This window comes from Equus quagga, chromosome 8 (assembly GCF_021613505.1).
Source record: "Equus quagga isolate Etosha38 chromosome 8, UCLA_HA_Equagga_1.0, whole genome shotgun sequence".
In the NCBI taxonomy this organism is placed as follows: Eukaryota; Metazoa; Chordata; class Mammalia; order Perissodactyla; family Equidae; genus Equus; species Equus quagga.
Genome location: NC_060274.1, coordinates 52,325,471 through 52,343,138, shown reverse-complemented (window position 1 = coordinate 52,343,138; position 17,668 = coordinate 52,325,471). Strand labels below are relative to the sequence as shown.

General features: G+C 34.6%; 1 protein-coding gene across 1 annotated transcript in view; it reads left to right on the top strand.

Annotated features, from left to right (window-relative positions):
• The window catches only part of PCLO (piccolo presynaptic cytomatrix protein), a 375,574-nt gene extending 359,951 nt beyond the window's left edge, over positions 1 to 15,623 (top strand). The window contains exons 22-24 of the mRNA XM_046669722.1: positions 12,059 to 12,193; positions 12,609 to 12,754; positions 14,656 to 15,623. Coding sequence (XP_046525678.1) covers positions 12,059 to 12,193; positions 12,609 to 12,754; positions 14,656 to 14,796 — 422 coding nt within the window. The 3' untranslated portion in view covers positions 14,797 to 15,623. The remainder of the gene's footprint in view (positions 1 to 12,058; positions 12,194 to 12,608; positions 12,755 to 14,655) is intronic.
• The last annotated feature ends 2,045 nt before the right edge of the window (positions 15,624 to 17,668 follow it).

Sequence of the window (17,668 nt, the reverse complement as noted above, 5' to 3'; positions counted from 1 at the left end):
TTTAGTGGATTCTTTAGGGTTTTCTATATATAAAATCATGTCATCTGCAAAGAATGACAGTTTCACTTATTTTCCAATATGGATCCATTTTATTTCTTTTTCTTGCCTGATTCCTCTGGCTAGGACTTCCAATACTATATTAAATAAGAGTGGTTCCAGTGGGCATCCTTGTCTGGTTCCTGTTCTTAGAGAGATAGCTTTCAGTTTTTCTCTATTGAGAATGATATTTTCTGTGGGTTTGTCATATATGGCCTTTATTATGTTGAGGTATTTTCCTTCTATACCCATTTTACCCTTGTCTGGTTTTGGTATCAGGATAATGTTGGCTTCTTAGAATGAGTTATGAAGCCTCCCCTCCTTTTCAATTTTTTTGGAAGAGTTTGAGAAGGATAGGTATTAAGTCTTCTTTGAATGTTTGGTAGAACCGCTTTTGCTGTATCCCATAGTTTTTGGCATGTTGTATTTTTATTTTCATTTGTCTCCAGGAATTTTTTAATTTCTCCTTTGATTTCTTCATTGACCCAATCGTTGTTGAGTAGCATTTTGTTTAATCTGCACATTTTTGTGGGTTTTCTGGTTTTCTTCCTGGAGTTGATTCCTAGTTTCATACCTTTGTTGTCAGAAAAGATGCATGGGATTATTTCGATCTTCTTAAATTTATTGAGACTTGTTTTGTGGCCTAATATATGATCAATCCTGGAGAATATTCCATGTGCATTTGAAAAGAATGTGTATTCTGTGGTTTTTGGATGGAATGTTCCATATATATATCCACTAAGTCCATCTGGTCAAACGTGTTTTTTAAGGCCAGTGTTTCCTTATTGATCTTCTGTTTGGATGATCTATCCATTGGTGTAAGTGGAGTGTTAAAGTCCCCTACTATTATTGTATTACTGTCTATGTCTCTTTGTATGTCTGTTAATAATTGCTTTATGTATTTAGGTGCTCCTATGTTGGGTACATAGATATTTGTAAGTGTTATATCTTCTTGTTGGATTCTTCCCTTTATCATTATGTCTTATCATTACCTATATCATTATGTCTTCTTCGTCTCTTGTTACAGTTTTTGTTTTAAAGTCTATTTTGTCTGATGTAAGTATTGCTACACCCACTTTCTTTTCATTACCATTTGCATGGAATATCTTTTTCCATCCTTTCACTTTCAGTTTGTGAGTGTCTTTAGGTCTGAAGTGTGTCTCTTGTATGCAGCATATATATGGCTCTTGTTTTTTTATCCAATTGGCCACCCTCTGCCTTTTGATTGGAGCATTTAATCCACTGACATTTAAAGTTGCTATTGATAAGTATGTATTTATTGCCATTTTATTACTTTTTTTTTTCTGGGAATTTTAGTAGTTCTTCTCTGTTCCTTTCTTTTTCTCTTGCCCTTGTGGTTTGATGGCTTTCTTTAGTAATATGTCTGATTTCTTTTGCCTTACTTTTTTGCCTACTTATTATAGGTTTCTGATTTGTGATTACCCTGAGGATCCTATATAATATTCTATGCATATAACAGTCTGTATCAAGTTGATAGACTCTTTACCTTGACCTATTTCTAAAAGTTCTACTTTTTCACTCCCCTCCTCCCACATTTTATGTTTTTGAAATCGTATCTGATCTCTTGTTTTGTGTGTGTCTATCCATTACCCTCTTATCATTGAAATAGCTAATTTTAGTACTTTTGTCTTTTAACCTTCATCTTATCTTCACAGGTAGTTGATCTGCTACCTTTACTGTATTTTTACCTTTACCAGTGATTTTGTTGCCTGTTTTTTTGGGGGGGGGGGAGGTTTTGATAATTTTTTTATCCCTAGTTATGTTCATCACTTTCCCAATTAAATAAGTCTCTTCAGCATTTCTTGTAGAACTAGCTTCTTGGTGATAAACTCCTTTAATTTTTGCTTGTCTGGGAAGCTCTTTATCTCTCCTTCCATTCTGAATGAGAACCTTGATGGATAGAGCGTTCTTGGCTGTAGGTTTTTTCCTTTTAGCACTTTAAATATGTCATGCCATTCTCTTCTCGCCTGTAGGGTTTCAGCTGAGAAGTCCACTGATAGCCTTATGGGCTTTCCTTTGTATGTCACTTGTTGTCTTTCTCTTGCTGCTTTTAGAATTCTCTATCTTTAATTTTAGTCATTTTAATTGTAATATGTCTTTGTGTGGGCCTCTTTGGGCTTATGTTTTGAGCTCTCTGTGCTTCCTGTACTTGAATGTCTGTTTGCTTCCTTAGGTTAGGAAAATTTTCAGCTATTATTTCTTCAAATAATGTTTCTGCCCCTTTGTCTCTCTCTTCTCCTTCTGAGACACCTATAATACAAATATTAGTGTGCTTGATATTGTCCCAGAGTTCCCTTAGACTGTTCTTATTCTGTCTAATTCTTTTCCTTTTTCTGCTCAGCTTGGGTGATTTCCTCTAGTCTTTCGTCTAGCTGACTGATCTGTTCTTCTGTATCATCTACTCTGCTATCGAGTCCCTCTAGTGAATTTTTCATTTCCAGTGTTGTGTTCTTCATTTCTGATTGGTTCTTTTTTATATTTTCCTCTGTTGTTGTTTTTATAATTTCCTTTGTTTTTCATATTTTCTCCGTTGATGAGCTCACTGTGTTCATCCAGTCTTCTCCCAATATCTGTGAGCATCCTTATGATATTTTGTTTGAACTCTTTGTCTGGTAGGTTATTTCTGTTTCATTTCGCCCTTTTTGTGTGGTTTTCTCCTGTTCCTTTGCTTGGAATGTATTCCTTTGTCTCCTCATTATGCCTCTTTCTCTGTGCTTATTTCTATGTATTAGGCAAGTTGGCTATGTCTCCTGATCTTGGAGAAGTGGCCTTATGTAAGAGATGCCTTTTGAGGCCCAGCAGTGTGCTTCCCTCTCATCAGCAGTCCAAATGATCCAGGAGTGACCCCTTTGTGGACTAATTGCTCCCTTCTGCTGTGGCAGGGTTTCTCTTAATGCAGATACCCAGGGAGTCTAGTCTTTCCTTCCCTGGCCAGTTGTTTGTAAATCCAGCTTGAGGAACCTTAGCACCATAGGCTACAAGGTCTAACAGTACATTCCTGTTGCAATTTTCCTGTTAATTGGGTAGGTACCCAGTATAGCTGGTTGCTAGGCTCAGGGGCTTACAGTTCCTATAGGCCTCAGGCATACAAGGCTGTTGTCAGTTTTCTTAGGCGTGCAGCTGGCCCTAGGCATTGGAACACTCAATTGTTTCAGGCTTTGGAAGGTGGGGCTGATCCTTTTTATGGCTATTTATGAAGCACAGGTCTCTGCCACTGATAAGCCTCACCCCCCCACAGGTACACACACCGTCAACACAGTTCTGGTCTGTGCACACTTCCCAACCCCCTGGAGCATAACCCAATGCCCCACTGCAGAGGCCCCCACCTCTCCACCAATGCCCCCCACAGTTCACCTGGTCCTCACCCAGGCCCTGCCCCACAGAGGCAGACACACTCTCCTGTCTGTAAAGGATCAAGCACTCAGTCAATGCAGGCTGACAAGTAGCCTGAGGGCTTGCTGTTGGGTCGAGCTGGTCCCTAGGGCAGGCTGCCTGCCCTGGCTGAACAGGATTAAATCTGCTCTCTAGTGGGTGTGGCAGACCCCTGGGCTAACAGGCCAGGGTAAGAACCTCAATGGTTTCTGCTGGGGTCTGTGTCAGTACACCTGGACCATGTCAAAATAATGGCTCCCACCAATGTCACAGTCTCCAGAGAGGTCCCTCCTGTCACAGAGATGCCCCCAGAGCCCAGCAGGTGAGTCTCTTTTCACCAAAGTACTCTCAGCCTTCTCTCTGGTGATTTTAGGTTGCTGAGACAGGTGAGTTTGTGCCTGTGCCCTTTAAGACCCGGTCTTTTCAGCTTTTGTCTGATAGCTTTTCTAGGGGTATTCCCCACTGCAGTTAATAGCCAGCAAAACCAGATGGTAAGAGCCTCGTCTCAGTTGTGCTGAGTTTGAAGGATGCTTATAGCAGTATCAGCCCCCTCTCTGGACCTCACTTCTCCAGGGAGGGCTGCGTACCTTAGGGTTGCTTCTGCCTGGCCAGCTGAGAAACTCCGCTTCTCCTGAAGGTGGCTGTTTTTCTCTCCAGATGGAATTTCTGCTTCTGCCTTAGTCAGGACTGTGCCTTGTTGTGGGGGTTCTTTTTATCCAGTTTTAAATTTTCTATCCTGGGAAATTTTCCAAAAATAGTTGTAACCTGGCTGTGTTCATGGGAGGAGATGAGTTCAGAGTTGGCTTACACCGCCATCTTGACCTGATAATGCTTCTTAAAAATATTTTAAAATTAATATTACCATGAATGAGTTAATGTTTTAAAAATCTTATTCATAAAAATATATAAGGTGCTCATGAGAGAATAGGGTCCTGATCTTAAAATCAGAAGATCTAGATTAAAGTTCTGCTTGGACCACTTAACAATTTGTCAAGTGTGTTTTCTCATCTGTAAAATGCGGATTATACCAACCTTATTTCTTGTTATGAAATAATAATTGTATTTTGTTAATTGTAATATTTTTAAAAGTATATTTCTCTAAAAATATGAATTAAATAGATAGATGAGATATAAATAAAGGTATGCATATCAATGTGTGCATGTAGATATGACATACACGTTTTTCAAAGATAAAATATACTAAGCTTTTTTTCTGAGAAAACAGAAAAAATGGGAAGCACACTGCATATCTTAATGGAGAATGAAGCATCAGAGATCCTGAAAAAAGAAAGCTGTGGAAGACAAAAATAAGCCAACTTTACATTTACACTTAGTTGGAGCACTTTAGCTAGCTACAGATAGAGGAACACACATGATTTTGTTAAAAAGGAATTAAATTATTAATGCTCTTTATCAAAAAATGATTATATTGTTTTTTAATTTAGTGAAGAGGATATATCATAGTAAAACAAAGGAATAGCTTAATTTTAGTAAGTATTTTAGCTATATTTGTTTATAAAAGAGCTCACAAAGTTTAAGAAACAAAATTGAAAATATTAAGAGGTTGTGTAATTATGATTTTAACACTGTATTTCAATGTTAAATTTTATTGATTAGCCCTCTGCTTAAAGGAAATCAGTGCTCTTGCTCTTTCTTCCACTTTCCTCTTCCATTATTTTGTTAGTTGCCTGGATTTCTTCAAATTTCTCCTTCCTTCCTTCCTTTCTTTCTTCCTTCCTTCCTGCTTTTCACTCATTACTATGTCCTCCATGTCCTTTGTCAGTCTTTTAAATATTCAGAAAGGCTGTCTGTCTCTTTTATACACGAATATACTCTTTAAGGGGACTTATTTCTTCCCCTGGATCCTTTAAGAATGTTTTCTATATCCTTGAAGTGGCTTAAGTGGGATGTATCAGTGTATTAACTTATCCCTATTTCCAGGAATATAGGATGCTGTTTTGATTCACAGGATTACTCTCCTGTTATATCAGAGAAATACCTTTATATTTTAAATAGATGTTGTTCTCTATTCTCTGGACGTACTTTGCTGAGCAGTCCGTTATAATGGATCATATGTTTTGGTTCTACATATGTACATACATATCACTGTTTTCTAACTTCTCTATTTTCCTCTCTATATCATCCTAAGTCTTTCTTTCCTATATGGCAATAGTATTAATTTCTATCTTATTTAATTTTGTTCCATGATGTTTCTAATAAATTAATAGTTTTGAAACGGAGTTATTTGTGTTTTGGCTCTGTAATCCCCATTTTCACCTCATCTATTATTTTGTCATCTCATTTTTGAACTATGCCCTCTACATCCCTTCATCTCTTCCTCTTCTTTCTATTCTTAAATTATAGGTATGTGCTATATTATAGGATACATATCTTATCTAAGTAGGATTAATTTTTATTTTTTTAATACAAACAACACATGAAGTTTTAGGATGCCAAGAAACCTGGAGACTGGTCAAAGCATATTTCTACTGCTTATTTACTCCCTGATCCAAATAAAATTACAAAACATCCTCACATGTCCTTTATAAGTGCATTGTCTTTTTTCTTCAAAGGCTATAGCAGATCTGGAACTGCTTCCCACCCCCTAACCACCACCCTATGGAGACAGTGGACACAGGTTTTTGTCACCATCCATGCATCTGTTTCAAATGATAAAGGCACTCTGAATCTATGAAAGGACTGACTTGATGGGTAGTGATGATGCACGTTTAATACAACCATCCTTTGAGACCACCTCAGTAGGCATGTCCTTTTCTTCATTTAGTAGAAACATTAAAGAACAAACTGAAACAATCTTTGAACAGGATAAATTTATCAAGAACTTCACAAGTATCGCACTGTGAAGCATGTGAATTTAACCCTCCAAGAAAAAAGCAGGCAATGTGATAACTTGAGAACTTTAATTAGCAAGTTTTTAACTCCACCTTTCTTCCCAAGTGAGAAAGTGGAAAACAACAAATTTTGTATGCTTGGCATATTGCAGTTTTAAGGCTTATAAAAGAGGAATATGACCTATAAAGGTGAATTTCTCCCAACAAATTTTGTCTTGATATTTTATTTCCTCACGCTCATTAGTGTGATCAATTCTGTTCAAAAATTATATTGGCTCCAAATGGTGGGACTGAATTTTCCTTGACTGCCTCCTTACCATGTTAGAACCCTCTCCTGTCACTCCATCCCAGGTAGGGTTTGAGAGATGGAGCAGTAGTTCTATCTGCTTGTCTATGGCTTTAGAGGAAAGAAACAGAGCTGTTTTATAGACAGATTTCCTGCCTTGGTTAACTAGGTTTTTCTCTCTCTTTTGAAATTTAACTAAATGTTTTTGCCAGCATTCACTCCACCAGGCCAAAATAAGTCTTATTTCAATGAAAAAGCACTCTTGGCTTTGGGTTTTTCTCCTACTTCATCGTCTTGGAGTTCCAGGAAATGGGGAGCCCTGGTGGTTTTTCCTGATTCCACTGAAATCCTCAGATCTTCATAGTGATGAGCCAAAGCTGCCACTCTTAAGGGCTTAGTATGACTTTTCTGGGGCTGCCTCCTCTCATTGTTCATCCACTTCTCTGTGATGAGGATTTAGTGATAATTCTTACAGTTTTATTAACTCATTATTCTTTTCTTGGCAAGGTTTTGTGATATACGGTGTGATCAGGAATGCTGCTAAGCTGTGCCTTCCCAGATCTGCCTTTGCATTCCTAGACATTGCTTTTGGGGTTTTCTGGCAGGAGACTATAGCCTATTCCTTGTTTGGTTGCTACTGGTTAACCCGTTCCTAAATTTTACTTTTTTCCCCTAGTTTCTCTAGGTATTAAAGAAAGGAGATTCTAAGATCCGTCCTATTTTCTCATTTTTATGTTGAAGATTTTTTTATTTTCCTGTGAAAGTCTTTAAATGAAAACAGATTGATTTGAATGGACTTGTGTATACTTGTTTAAAATGGTTAAGTAACCAGAACTGGATGCTCACTCACAAGTTCAAAGGAATATATTAGATCATATTTTCAGTTTCTGTGTATCAAGAATGTGTAAACAGAATGTGAACCAATAGTATTAGGGTGTATTCATGACACTAAAACGCTTATACCAAATCACTGAGAGTAGAGTAGTGTCATAGTTAAAGAGCCGTATGTCATTTCTAAATAATAATATTGGGGCTGGCCCGGTGGCACAGTGGTTAAGTGTGCACATTCTGCTTCAGCGGCCCCAGGGTTCACTGGTTCTGATCCTGGGTGTGGACATGGCACCGCATGGCAAGCCGTGCTTTGGCATGTGTCCCACATATAAAGTAGAGGAAGATAGGCGCAGATGTTAGCTCAGGGCCAGTCTTCCTCAGCAAAAAGAGGATTGGCAGCAGATGTTAGCTCAGGGCTAATCTTCCTGAAAAAAAAATTAAATAAATAAATAAGTAAATAATAATATTGAGGCCACATGTCATTGACTAAATTCACTTTTGGTTTTTTATTTTGTTGACAGTATTCAAAGTACTAGAATTTTGATTCATTAATTTTATCTACCATTTTTCTATTCTTTACCTCATTAATTTTATGTGTATGCTTTATTTTATTTCCTTCTTGTACTTTCTCTTGTTTTACTTTGCTTTCTTTTTCTAGCTTTTGGAGTTTGAAATTTAAATCAATTATATTTTGGGGGCCAGCCCATGGCTGAGTGGTTAAATTCACATACTCTGCTACAGTGGCCTGGGGTTTGCCAGTTCAGATCTTGGGTGTGGACCTACACACCACTCATCAAGCCATGCTATGGTGGCATCCCACATAGAAGAACTAGAATGAGTTACAACTAGGTTATACAACTATGTACTGGGGCTTTGGGGAGAAAAAAATCAATTGCATTTTTTAAATTTTTGTTGATAGAATGTTAATGCGTATGCATTTTCTTCTGATCATTGCTTTAACTCTCATAGATTCTGATACATAGTGTTTTCATTATCATTATTTTTCATAACTTTTGTATTTTCTCATTGTATTTGGCCATTCACTCAAGAATTGTTTAGTTGAAGCCTTTTTTTTTTTTTTTTTGCTGAGGAAGATTCAACCTGAGCTAACATCTTTGCCAATCTTCCTCTATTTTGTAGCTGGGTCACTGCCACAGCATGGCTGATGAATGGTATAGGTCCTTGCTCAGGATCTGAGCCTGTGAACTTGGGCTGCTGAAATGGAGCATGCCAAATTTAACCACTATGCCACAGGGTGGCCTCTTGAAGGGGTTTTTGTGATCAGTGTTTGCAATAGCTTCATTTTATAAAACTTACTGATATCTTCCTTGTAACTCAATACATGATCAATTTTTGTGAATGTTTCCTATTTAATTGAGGAAAAAGTATAGTCTCTATTGTTGGTTTTTAATATGTATCCATGAGATCTGCTTTATTGATTATGGTGTCTCAATATTCCATGTCTTTACTTGTTTTAGTCTACTTGGCCTGTCTTGCACTGCAAATATTGTGTTAAAGTCTTTTATTATTATTCTATTTATTCTGCCTACATCTCTTACATCTTTACATCTTATTTTGCCGTTTCAACTTTATTTAAATGAGGCATAGATATTCATAATCGTTGTAGCTTCGTTATGATTTATGGATTTTTAACTTCAGAAAATGGCCTTTTTTTTGTCTTGTTTACTGCATTTTGACCTGAATTATTTTTTGTCTGATAATAAGATCTCAACTCCTACTCTCTTATTGTTTCCATATTCCTGACAGGCTTAAAATGTATGTATTTTTGACTACTGAAACAAAGCTAAATTTTAGCATAGAGCTAAACTTTGCTTTATCAACCAATCTGGAAATCTTTTTTTAAATAAGCTAGCTCAACTTATTCATGTTTATTGATCTGACAGATATGTTTGATCACAACTCTGTATTTCTTATATAATTTTTGTGTATATTATGTTATACTCATTGTATTTCTTTCTCCATTTGGTGTCCCTGATTTTCTAAAATTTCTTTTGTAATTAAGAAGGCTTTGCACCTTTGTTCCAATAATTCTCTTTTTATTTATACCTTTAATAATGCTTGCTGGTCTTACTTAACCATTTACTATCTGGTTTGTCAATTTTAAATGGCATCCTTTGTCACACACATTTTACCTACCAAAAAATCAATAACCTCATTCTACTTTCCCCTTTCTCTCCCTTCTCCATCCACTTATTTATAGTTTTATCCTTTATACTCTGTCAGAATACATAATGCTTACATGCTGTTCTCCCACCCCGCTGTGTCCTTACTCTGTTTTAGTCTTGGTTCTACAGTTAAATATATTAAATACCATCAGTCTTTTTGTTGAAGTTTCTCTAATAATCACTTTGGTTTGATGAAATGCATCCTATCATACATTTCTCAGAGAATCAAACTTTGTACAGAATTCCTGAGTTTTTTAATGCTTAAAACTATAGGCTTGATACTAAATATGATGGTTGACTTGAGGAAACATATTTGTGCAATTTTTTTAAGGTGCAAGCTGAACTGGCCTTTTTTTTTACAAGAAATACCATTTTTACTTGAAAGACAGCTGGTAGACCAACTCTACTTATTTAGACTTGGATATTTAGATTCAATTTTCTCAAAAATTAAACTGAACTTTCCACTTTAAGAAAAACAATTGACAATAGTTGTTGTCAATGATAAAATTCAGCTTGTAAGTAAAAATAGAATTTTGGAAAACTTGTATCAACCTCCCTGAAGTTGACAGCTTCTCAATATTCAAAGAACTTTTTGATGGTATTTTTGGTAATATTAATGTGCTTTTAATATCATATGAAATGTGTCAACATTTTGAAATCTGCATACCTCAGTGAAATAGTATTTTCCAAAATGAACACTATATGGTGTTACCAATTCAGGCATAGTTAAAAGGTTCATTCGAGGTGCAAGATAGACTGATGTATTTTAATGTCACAATACAAAAAGTTCATTGATATAGTTTCAGAGTCCACATTTCCACTAATCTTTAAGAAACTACCACTTGTCAAGTTTTAATATAGTATCAAAGATTGTCCACAATTATCTGAAAAGGATAGTAAAATATTCATTCCTTTTCCAACTATATATATCTGTGTAAGGCAGGAATTTCTTCACATATTTCAACTAAAACAACAATTGAACTGGATTTAATGCAGAAACAGGCATGAGAATCCAGCTGTCCTCTACTAAGCCAAGCATTAATTAAATTTGAAAAAATGTAAAATAGCATTCCTATTTTTGTTGTTGTTTTGGAAAATATATTTTTCATTAAAGTACTTATTCATAGATATATTATTGTCATTTTAACTGAATTAATCAATAAATCTTTTTAAATATCTAATTTTGAATTTTAACTAAAATTTTTAAGTTTTTAATACTGATAGCTGTAATCCACACAAAGTTTCTTTGAGGACCCTCCACTTTTTTTAAAAGTGTAAAGAAATCCTGAGACCAAAACGTTTGAGAAAAAATGATCTACATCCATATTTAAAGACCTTCAATAAATTCCTATGGTTCTAAAGGTAAAAACCAAATTCTTAACATGGCAGCAATTAAGAATATATTATAATCACATAGACATTTATTTAGTTCCTCAGTACCATGATGTTCTCTTTTATGAACACGCTGTTCCTTCTCTTTAGAATGTTCTTCCTTATCCACTTCATCTGGTTAATTCTTTCTCATCCTTCTGGTTTCAGCTCAAGTAGCACTCCCCTAGGCTTTCTTGTCACCATGGTCTTGTACTTCAGAATGTTTTCTCTTTCTCATTATACATTTATTGATGAAAATATTTCATTGGTGGATTTCTTCCCAATAAACAGAAGAACCATAAAACCAACAATCTTGCATGTTTTTGGCTCACAGTATCCGTTCTTCCTAACAGAGTGCTTATTACAGAGTAGTGTGGGAAATAAAATATTTGTTAGTGAATGAATAAGTAGATGAATATACGAATTGACGGAGCAAAGTGTGACTCAATAAAGAATTTGACCTTGCATGAATAGCTTCTTCAGCAATGTAAAGATCCAAGATAAACACTGGAAAGAAATACATTGAGTTCACTTAAATCACTCATTGTATTTTCCTTTGTGAAATTTTATTACTATATATTTTGTTGGCTATTTCTTTTACAAATGAAATAGAAAAAGAGTAGAAATAAGAGATAATGACAATTTTATACAATTTAGTTGTGTTAGTAAGTGTTCTTGAGTGAGCCTGGTAATGAGCAATTCTTGGTAAATGACTTCTTGTATTTCACATAACTTAGTTTATTTCTTATGTTATATTAGAATTCTATTTTTTTATGTATGTCTGTCTTCCTATAGTCTCATCTATTACCTCTTTTGACCTAAAAATCTATAGTTGAGTGTATAGTTGCAACACTTATCTACTTGCATTTCCTGCAGACCTCACTTGTTACTTGCTTATCTTTGTTGAAAGTGTATGATTTATCAGTCTCCCCATGAACTTTTCATGCCTTAAGGGCTTTGACTGCATTTTATTCATTTATGTATCTGTAGGATGCAATAAGATGTTTAGCACTTGATAAACACTCAATAAATTAATATATGAAAGAATTGTTGTTAATAAATAGCATTACATATTCCTTAACATTTTTATTAAATTCTTCCAGTTAAAACTCAGGTAATGGGAGAAATCAAGATTGCATTGAAGAAGGAAATGAAGACAGATGGTGAACAACTAATAGTTGAAATACTCCAATGCAGAAATATCACCTACAAATTTAAATCTCCTGATCACTTACCAGGTATCTAATTTTATGATAATGAGCAATATAATATATCTAGGAATTCATTAGGAGTATGTCCTAAATATTCTGGAAGGTGGTAACTAAAATTTGGGCTGTACACCAAATATATCTGAAAATGTGAAATAAGAATTAAGTTCTCTTATATAGAACAAGTTATACTTTACTAGTTAAAAACTAGATTTTTTTTCAACATGTCAACCTAGAGTGAGGTATTTATTATACAAGAGGAAAAAAATTTAAATTGCTAAAAAATTGGTGTATCTTTTAATCACTCTATGTTGTCTGAAACAAATTGTTCACAGTCTGCTAGCTTTGAATGAAATGTGGGAGAGCTCTCAATATACAATTAAAATTTTTTCAATAAAAATCATAGGAATAATGGACACTTAACAAGCTGAATTCCTATTTTCAGATTTATATGTGAAAATATATGTGATGAACATCTCTACCCAAAAAAAGATGATTAAGAAAAAAACAAGAGTATGTAGACATGATCGAGAGCCTTCATTCAACGAAACTTTTAGATTCAGCCTAAGTCCTGCTGGACATTCTCTTCAGGTAACTCTGTATAATATAGTTACTATTTTAAAATTTTCATTCATACTATGTTTATTTTCCATTCAATTATTCAATATTTATATAGCAATAATATACTATGTGATATTTTACCAGTTAATTAATTCTTAGAGGTATCTTCCCAGCAGCCCTTTAAAATTCCACAGCCCGCCCACCCTATCCAATTAGCTACCAAGTCTTCTCTCTTCTGTCTGCTCAGTTTATTTTATATAAATTTATTTCTGTGTTCACTGCCACTAATCCCCTCTGGGTTCTCATGTTTATCACTCAAATTATTTCAGCAGTATACTTGGCCTACTTGCCATCAATGTCTTACTCTTTTAATTTATTTCATTACACTGCTGGCAGAAGTATCTTTTAAAAACACTGGCTAGGTTTTGTTAAAATCCTTCTGTGACTCACCACTATCCTAATTCATTCAGAGTTCTCTAAGGTGAGTTCTGATTCTCTTGATTTAATCTCATTGTCTTGTGTACTTTTCTACTCAATCTATTCTTCAGTCACACCAGAATCTTTTCAAATCAGGTTAAGCCTCCAATCCTTTGCTCATATTTTTCCTCCCGTTTAGTACTCTCTTCTCCATGTCTCTCCATCTATCACAATACTCCACATCTTTCAATATAAACTCAGTCTTTTACTGATGAATGAAGATATAATTCATCACACTGTATTCACATAACATTTTGCTTATCTTATCACACTATCATCCCAGCCTGTCTTGTACAATAATTTATATACCTACCTGTCACTGCTTCTGCACTATCAGCTTCTCTAGGGCAAGGTTTGATTTTCATTGTTCTTTGTTCTACAGCCAGCACAATGCTTGTACATAGTATGTCTTCAGCAAAGGTAGAGACAAGGAAAGAAAGAGGCAAAAAGAGGAGGGAGGGAAGAGATGAAAAAATATGGGAGGAGCAAGACCATGGTACTGGCACTTAAAACAAAGAGCTGGACTGGAGACAAATATAACAGATATTACAAAGCAAAAATTGCATTGCGAGGATTAACTGACATTATAATGGAAAGGAATAAAAAAATTAAAGGCAACTTTGAGGTCTGTATGAACAAATATGTGATTCACAGAAATTAAGTAGTTAGAGAGAGGACCGAGAGTTTGTCTGAAACGTGATAAATTTGATAAGAAGGCAGGCTTCCAGTGAATATATACAATACCATTTGAATCCCCAAACTAGAAGCCAGAAGAAACAGTCATAATTGGAAATGTAGATTTTGAAGTCAGAAACATAAAAGTAAAGTTTTAGCCAGGAATAAAGATGAATTCCTTGAAGGAGATTCTGAAGAGAGAGACAGCAAGAGAGAAGAATTGTCAAGAATTTTGGTTAGCTCCCCCTAGTGCTCTCTACCTTTCTTTCAAATCATCTCTAAAAGAAAAAATTCCTGAGTTTGAGATCATATGGAATTTCAACTAATATAAGTTCTGCATATGACAAGAAACCATTTTGGAGTGCCTACTATAGTAAAATCACCAGTAAATGAAATGTTAAATAAAATCAATGTATATATATCTATATATATCTATAATATATATTATATAAATAATAAATCATAAATTAAAAATAATAAAATCAATATATATATATCTGCCTTGTGAGCTCCTATTCATTTACTCAGCACTCAAATAATTTTGTATCTGAGTTAATATTTCATAAACTAGTAGAAAATGTGCCTAGCAAAGTTCTTTTGTGAAACTTTCTATCAGTTTAAAGATACACCTAGTTAAAATTAACTATTAATACACATCTTATCTAGAATGCTCATATCCTTCAGGTTGTGTCTTCTTTGTATTTCTTTGATGATCAAATGTCCTTAAAAGAGGTTGAAAAATATATACCTGTCTATATACTTTTGGCTATTTTTTCTAGATTTTACTTTTCTCCAACGGAGGGAAATTTATGAAAAAGACCTTGATTGGTGAAGCCTCTATCTGGCTTGACAAAGTGGATCTCAGAAAAAGAATAGTCAACTGGCACAAACTTTTGGTCAGTCCTACTCAAACCCATTGAATAAATGTGTCTGCTCAGGGTATAGAAACTGCTGTAAATAATCTCAAATCAAGACTATAGTTGGATACTATTGTACTAAGCTCTGTTTCCAGGGGTAAACATGAGAGGAGGAACAAATGGCAAAAGCATACTTAAAAGCCTCGTAAATGTATTGTTATGTAACACAGGAAAAAACTCAAATGAAAAAGTTCATATATTGAAGACAAAAAGAGGAGCTCTGAGTCCTTGGATTTCTTGTGGCTGTCAAGATAAACAGTGAGAAATTTTGATTTCTTGATGCAAATATCTCAAAGCAGAGTTAGCTATAGCTAAAGAAAGAGGTTCAGATTAATATTGTTTCTAATGCAAAGATAAAACTTTATGCAAAAGCATCTTGGTTGAAAGGAAAGAACTGATGTAACAAACCTCAATTTTCAAAAGTCCAAAAATCTTTCTTCTTTATCTTATTTTCTCAAACAGCTTACTGTTTTGAGATTCTGACATAGGATACACTTACAGTATATGTCCAAGACTAGAAGTATGGTGGTTGTGTTCACAAGGAAAAGGGAACCGATGGTCTATAAATTATGGCTTTTAGACCATATTGTACAGGTTTTCTCAGTGTCTAAATGTTACAAGAGTGAATAACACCAATTTTGGAATCCACGTTGTAAAAGCACATTTATATAATTTGAAATAATGTAGAGTGAAGATAATAGTAAGTAGAAATGGAATTACATTTTATATAAATAGAGCCATAACTGGCTAACAAAGAATGTTGCCCCACAAAATATTGGAACCTTGATTGAAAACATTGAAATCCCTATAACTTACCCTTAAGCCAAGATATTTTCAGTCTACGTACCAAAGGACCTAGATTAAATTGGTATGTTCTAGGAAGCATGACAACTTGTTCTTTGTGGAATTGCAAATAAATGTATTATCCTGCATATTTCCTTTCTCTTAATTGATGTATTAACAGAGAGAAAATTCTTCCTCTAGCAAACAAATCACATTGAGTGACAACCTTGTGACATTGAGTAATTAAATTGGTGTTATTTCCTACTCTTCCATAATGATTTTTTCCCTTAACACATTAAGTGATTGTATAATGAAAACCCTGAAACCAAACTCAAGTTCTCTCTAGTGCTCCATTTTCCTCCTCTAGTGACAATATCAGTGATTGAGTTTATCAGTGTTGGGAAAATATGTGAAAAGTCAACATTTCAGGTTAAAATATAATTTAAGCTATTTTAATAATATAGAATAAAAGGACCAATGTCTAAGTGATTAGAATGAAGTATCCTCTTCTCTATCAACAGACAACATTAACAAAGGCAGTAACATGGAGTTGTAGGAAACGCACTCAGCTGGGATTAAAAGCCTGGCTTCTGTTCTTGGTTCTGCCACTGACTGATTGTGTCACCTTGCACATGTCACTTAAACTCACTTTTCCCCAGTTTTATTATTTGTGGGATAAAAATAATTATATATTCCTAGCCTTCCTCATGGGATGTTGGGATGATCGTACTATGTAATCTATAAGAGAAGATGAAAGCACATTTCCAAATATAGTTTTATACACATATGTGAGGAATAATTATTCTGCAGCTTTTTAATTCTCACATTTTATATGTGAAAAAGCATCTTCCAAACCAATGGCAAGCATTGACATGGATAAAAGCAGCATATTAGCTCCAAAACTAATTTTTTTATTTAAAATATAAACTTTTATTTAACTTGAAAAAAAGGTAAGGAAATAAATGAAAATGATTTTCAAATTGGTTTATTATAAATTAAAAGAATTATACTGATCTTATACTATTCCCATATCCTACTACAAAATAAATTAATTAAATTGCTTCTCAGAATATTCTCAGTTTAAAAGCTGCTTCTTTTTTCAAAGTTTTAGTAGGTTTAGAGAATCATCTCCAAATATATTGGTTGGATATTGAATTTTCTCATTTTTAAAGAAAAACAGACTTTAAATTTGAGAGGAATGGATTAAACGTAAAACATTAAAAATAAAAAAATTTCTAATAAATCCTAGGGTGCATATCTATTATATTCATAAAGAAATACAAATTTATTCTTCCTCAAGCTAAGAAAGATAACAGTCACTTTTCTTCCCTCTATTTTGTATCCCCCCTCCCTTGATAATGCAATGTCATTTACCATTGATATTGCTTTAAAACGAACATGTGGGGAAGAGATCACTAAAGATTTGATATTGCTAAGATTTTATATTTAGAGACAAGTAGATCTGCTGATGGTTGCCATGAATATTTCCAGCAGAAGTTAGCACTTTAAGAAGCTTATAAAAATCACTCATAATTGGGGAGGAAAGGATTCGGGAAGATCTGACATAAAAAGGCTCTGCTATTTGCCCTTAAAAGGAAACTCTGGCTTACCTTAGGTCCTCTTCTGCAGCTGCTTACATGCATGAGAGGATGTATGGCCAGTTAGTTTACTTCATTCCAGTTGCAATTTCTTTTAGAATAACACAAATGGAGGTGCCACCAAAACAAAGATCATCCCTTGGTAGCTGTTTGATCTGAAAGAGTAGAGTCTTTCCATTATACGTGCCCCTCTGTTCCACAGAACTAGTAATGGGGCCAGGTCAATCAAGAGAGTTAACCACAGGGCTTCTTTTTGTGCACCAGCATCCCCCTTCAGAGAGCATAAGATCCTGCCAAAGTGTGCCAAGTTTGCAGCTGACCAAACTCCTAGGTTGTACTGGAATTATTCTATGCAACACTGATCCTTAAACAAATGCATTTCTTCTGAATGATGTTGATTACCCTTCTTACAACAAAACGATTTCTTTTTTAATTGCAAATAGGGCTCTTGGTATTTTTTACTTTTTTTATATATCACAGCACATGATTTTCCA